Below are 5,624 nucleotides of genomic sequence, written 5' to 3' on the forward strand. Positions count from 1 at the left end.
AAACTACCTAAAACTAGAAAGGAGTATATCAAACAAAAGTGCATTTTACACATTTTATAATCATTCCTATGCACAAACATTTACAGTTTCCCTGGCCCCCTCTCTCTTGTCTGCAAAGCTCCAGCAGAAATCAGGATGACCTCCACAGTTTGTACCTGCTGTTGTGTTACTTCTCCACGTCTTACCGGTGACTTCAGCAGCTTTTCTTAAGCTGTGCCGGGTTGTGTGCTTGGTAACAGGTTTATTTTTATTATGATTATAATGATTATTATTATTATTATTGTTTGTTTTTAAGCTATGAAATAAATAGCTACAAAATTTAAAAAACAAAGAAACCCTCAGCTCCCCAAACCTTCGAGTTAATCAGAAGTTAACAGACAAATCAACTTCTCTTTCTCTTCCCCCTGAAAACTACAGTAAACATCCACGTTACAACAGGTACTGCAAAGGGGACCTCACCTGATTCACAGTACAGATGCAAGTTCAGTATTTACATTAAAACAGGCGCTTTGTAAACAATATAGGTATGGAGGGAGGGAGCGTGTGCCTTTCCGCTGCACGACGTCCTGCTCCCGCCGAGCTCGCCCCACGCTCGCCCCGCGCGGCCCGGCACCCGCGGCCGCAGGCGAGGAGCCGCAGCCGACAGGGCCGTCCGCTCGTTCGCCCGCTCGCTCGCCCGCCGGCTCCCTTACCTGCGGGGCCCTGGCTGCCAGCGCAGCGCTCCTTCTTAGGGGCGACGGAGCCTGCGGGTCCCGCAGCCTTGCCCCGCGGGAATCCTGCCCTTTGCGTAACAGCGAGACACGCGCAGGCGGACGCGCACCCGCACCCACACAAAGGACACGAGCACTTTCCGCCGTTTCCAAGACCCAAGCGTTTGCTGCTTGGAGGCTGGAAACGTCGCTGCTCTCAAGCGGCGAGACTGCGGCCATTTCACACCGTTTCTGGTTTTCGAGATGGGTCCTGATTCCACCCCCGCTCCTCCCCAGACAAAGGAAGGGCAAGAGGCACCGCCGGGCCGGGCTCGCCCGCTCCCCGGCAGAGCGAGGGCGCCTGAAGTACTTTTGGAAAACTCGTGATGCGTATGGCAGTTCCTACCGCGCGGGGAGGGGGCCGGGCCGGGCCGGGCCGGCTCCTTTTGCCTCGGAATTGCGGAAAACAGTTCAGAGCCAGGGAAGGAGCCGAGACGCAAAGGAGGGCACGGCTGGAGGGACGAAGCGGAAAGGCGGCTCACGCGAACGGCAAACCCGAGTTTCCCGCGGGGAGTCGTTTCTGCTTTCGAGGAAAAGAGAAGAGAGGAGGGGGGGAAGAAACGGAAGGAGGGAGAGGAGGGGAGGGAGGCGAGCTCCGAGGAAACTTCGGGGGAAGGGGGACCGCGGAGTCCGTGCGGGCGGCCCGGGTCAGTGCACCGCCACGGAGTGCAGGGCGGGCGCCGGGCTGGTGAGAGTCTCGCTGGGGGTGGCCGGGCTGCTTTGGCTGGTGGCCGTCTGCGAGGACGTGGGGCTGAGGGAGGGCGGCGAGTTCGAGAGGATGGTGGGGATGGGCGCGGGCAGGGCGGGCAGGGCCGGCACCGCGGCGGGGGTCGGCTTGATGGGCACGGGGATGGCCGGCAAAGTCTGCCCCCCATGGCAGAGCGGCTTGATGGGCACGCCGTAGGCGCCGTACTCGCTGCTGGCCATGGAGATGGGGGTGGCGGTGTCGATCATGCCGGAGCTGTACATGTGGGGCCAGCCCGTGCCAATGGAGCTGCCCACCGTAGTCAACTGGTTGGGGAGGGGGTAGGCGGCCGGCATGGGCTGCATCGTGGAAAAGGCGAGGCCCCCGGGCATCTTGTACTCTCTGGCGATGATGTTCTCGATGGCGAAGGGGTGCTTGAAGCTGGAGGGCTGCGACACGCCGAGGTTGTAGGTGGACATCTGGGGCAGGTGGGTACCGGTAGCAGCCAGGGCGCTGAGCCGCAGCTTGGCCTGCTGCTGCAGGTACTGCGCCGCGTCGGCCGGCTTGCTGGGGGCCAGGTGGTCCGACTTGACCACCTTGAAGCGCTTGCGGCGGCGCAGGAAGCTGCCGTTCTCGAACATGTCCCCGCAGCTGGGGTGCAGCGCCCAGAAGCTGCCCTTGCCTGGCTGGTCGGGGCGGCGCGGGATCTTGATGAAGCAGTCGTTGAAGGAGAGGTTGTGGCGGAGGGAGTTCTGCCAGCGCTGCGTGTTCTCCCGGTAGTAGGGGAAGCGGTCCATGATGAACTTGTAGATCTCGCTCAGGGGCAGCATCTTCTCCGGGGAGCTCTGGATCGCCATGGCGGTCAGCGAGATGTAGGAGTAGGGAGGCTTCTGATCGCTGTAAGTGTTTCTGCCCGGGCGAGGCATCTTCGCTAGGGGACCGGCGGAGATCTGCAGAAGGGCAGTGACAAGGAGGGGGCCGGGGTGGGGGGAGAGGGGTGAGTCCGAGAGGATTTGCACCGACACCCGGTCGGGGGGGCAGCGGGTGGGTGTGGGGCCGGGCTGGAGGAAGAGGAGCACGGCGGATCTCAGCCTTCGGGGGGCGGGATGGGGGCAGGGGAAACCAACCCGGAGCTCCGCGCCGCCGGCGGGGGAACGGCGATGTGCCTTTCTCCCAGCCCCGGCCTCGCTCAGCCTGGCCTCCCCGCAGCAGCCCGCGCCCCCAAAGTTACTCTAGCGGCAGCTCTGCCTTCTGGTCTTGGCGAGGAGGAGAAGGGGACCCCCTCCCATCCCATCCCACCCCATCCCGTCGCCTCGCCTCGTCTCCCACCCCACTCCATGCCAGTCCTGCATATGCCCACCTTAAAGTTGCGGGAAGTTGACAGTCCGCATCCGGGACGCAGCTGGGAGTCCGGGCTCCTTCCCACTCCGCTCCTCCGGCGTGTCTCTCGCTCCTTTCCCGGCCACTCCGCTCCCGTTTAGTCCCGAGGAGGCAGCGAGCTGGCTTGGTTTGGGGAATCCTCTTGTGCACCCCTCCCTTCTCCTCCGCGGGCTGAATCAGCTTCTTTTACACCACCGGCAGCTGGACTGTGGCAGGGGCTTGTTTGCTTCTCTGCAGCCGCGATGAGCTAAGTAGTTGCCTCCATGTCCTTCCTCTAACCATCTGATAGTTTTATGTGGTGACATGAGCAGAAAAGACCCCTGTAGAGGCGCTTCATTAATGTGCCACTTCTTTGCTATCATATGACAATCGCCTTGGGAGCAGGGGGAGGGGAGCGGGGAGGAGGGGGCTGGAGAGAAAGGCATAATCTGGTTTCATTTACACCTATTTACATGGACACCTTGGGCCAATGGGAATCATTTCCATTTGAAGACAAGGCGAGGGGTGAAAAGGCTCCGCCAGCGGAATTGCGGTGCGATGGTACCCGGTGGCTGGGGGGGGCGGGGGGGGGAAGGTATGCACTAACCTCTCTGTGGACTTTGCAGGAAGCTTAGTCTGCAATTCACACTTACAAATGGAGGTACTGAGCAGTGGGATGTTTGACATGGAAATTGCTTGGCTGTGGTATTCTGTTTGTTCTGCATTGTTATCTGATTTGTATTGTTGGCTAACTTAAGGCGAGCCTTTTTCCCTGTAACGAGAGACTTTCTCTTTGCCAGATCCGCTCTCCCCGAGCGAAGGGTCTTTCGAGGAGTGAAAAGATCGGGGCTCCTCCGGAGCCGCCCCGGGAAGTTTGCCGCCCCCCGCCGCCCCAGCCCGGGCAGGACCGTTGCTCTGGTTCCGCGGACCTGTTGGTGCAAAGCCGTGGGAGTCGCCTTAAAATACCTGGCAGCGGCCGGGCTCCTGGTCCGCCGGGCTGTGCTCGGCACCCAGCTGCCCTCCACGCCGCTCGCCTGCTCCCGGGGCCGCGGGCCGCGGCAGGCAGCGCCGGGGCGCAGCTTGCGCGCCAGCCGCCCGGCTTCGGGGCGCGGGGAGCCCCGCGGAGCTGCTCCGGGGCAGCCGGGCCGTGTCAGCGGCTGCTGGGCTAAATATCATCAACCTGACGCCTGCTGCGGGATTTCCGTGATGTGTCTCGGGCTGTTGGCGTGCCTGCGTGCTTCTCGGTGCACACGTGTGTGCGTGGGAGCAGGCGAGGCGTGGATCTTCCCCGGGGGCCAAGGCCCGGTGCCGGCACGGCAGCCCCACTGCCAGCCGTGTGTCCTGGGGGCAGGATCAAGCCCAGGAGGTCCCGGGCTTGCCCTGGAGCGGGAGGGAAGTTTGTATGATGTGTATTCCCGAGGCTGCGGTGCATCCTGTCACCCTAGAGCCAGAATAAAAGATTGTCTCGGGAGCTGCAAGCCCTGGGAGGAAGAGCCTTTGTGGTGAATACACATCCACTCCATTAACAGTATTTTCGGAGTCGATCAATAACTCACCAAAACGTAACTTAAACACGATGAATTTAGGAGATTAAACAATTTCATTAATATTGAAATGGCTGCTGAGGCTGAGCGCGCCCGCTTGAAATGCAGGCGCACGTTTTTCAATATTAACAGAAGTACTTGAAGAAAAGAATAATGTCACCTTCTTAATTCAGCAAAAATAGCTGGGGTGGGGGAGGGCGCGCCGCGCCGGCTGGCTCCAGCGCGGGCTGCTGCCGGGCGGGCTCTGCGGGAGCGCTGGGGCTCCTCGGAGGGACGGTCCCCGCCGAGCGGGGCTCCCTCAAGCCTGGCAGCAGCTTGGAAACGCATTGCACACTGCGGCTGCCTCCGACGTCGTGGGTGTTAAGCTGCGTTCCCCTCGTTCCAACCCGCCTGCCCTCGGTCCCATCTAATCCCTCTCTCTCGGGGCAGGATGTCGTTTAGAGAATAATGGGCAAATAATTGTGTTTCTAGGAATCCGAGAAGCCGACCTCGGCCCCGCGTTGCCGAGCTAACGAGCCCTTTCGGGGGGAGACCTGCCGCCTGTCACCCCCCTTGCAGAGAGGGGCCCGGGGGCTGCCTTGCTCAGTTAACAGGCTCCGAGCTGCTTCGGGCCCGCCGGGTGGGCAGGCAGGCAGGCAAGCAGGCGGGCTCCAAACTTTTCGCGGGGGGTAGGAAGTGATGAGCCGAGGGACGTTTGTTAGAGGGTAGGAAAGACAGTGCTCTGAAATGAGGACAGATTCCTCCCAGCGTCCCCTAGGACACAGGGCAGAAGGCTCTCTTTTTGTATTAAGAACTCCCAAATACGTGGCTTTAATGGACACCTCCGACACCCCCCCACCCCCCAAACTTATAACACCCCTCAGGTCGGGTTTCGTCTCTCGGCCCAAGTTCGCTTCTGGCATGCCTGTCACAAAGAGAGCTCAGAAACAGCACAGGAGTAAATAAAATTCACAGGCTGACAAATTGTTTTCTTCCTCTTTTTGCCGGTACCTTTTCGAAGAAAGAAAAAAACCAACCGCTGGCGCAAATGGGAACCCGCAAGCTGTAAAGTTAAAGAAAAGTCGACTTCCGTTGTCATTTGCTACTCCGAGTGCGAACGAGGTATGCCTCTAAGGCGCCCGATTTTTTTTTTTTTTTTTTTTTCCTCCCAGTGCAAAGGAATGTGTGAGCAGAGGGGTAGGGCAGGCACAGCCCTCCCGGTAATTGATACCCAAAGTTTCACCTCGTGTTAAGCACGCAACAGATGACAGACTTGGGCAATATAGGATTTAAATGTAACTTGTAGCA

At 59.8% G+C, this 5,624-nt stretch overlaps 1 protein-coding gene across 1 annotated transcript; it reads right to left on the reverse strand.

Annotated features, from left to right (window-relative positions):
* Nucleotides 1-1,397: 1,397 nt before the first annotated feature.
* On the reverse strand, nt 1,398-2,360 carry FOXB1 (forkhead box B1). Its single transcript, XM_074837599.1, has one exon. It carries the CDS (start codon nt 2,358-2,360, stop codon nt 1,398-1,400), a length of 963 nt encoding a protein of 320 aa, XP_074693700.1.
* Nucleotides 2,361-5,624: the final 3,264 nt, after the last annotated feature.

Source organism: Strix aluco, chromosome 12 (assembly GCF_031877795.1).
Source record: "Strix aluco isolate bStrAlu1 chromosome 12, bStrAlu1.hap1, whole genome shotgun sequence".
Lineage (NCBI taxonomy): Eukaryota > Metazoa > Chordata > Aves > Strigiformes > Strigidae > Strix > Strix aluco.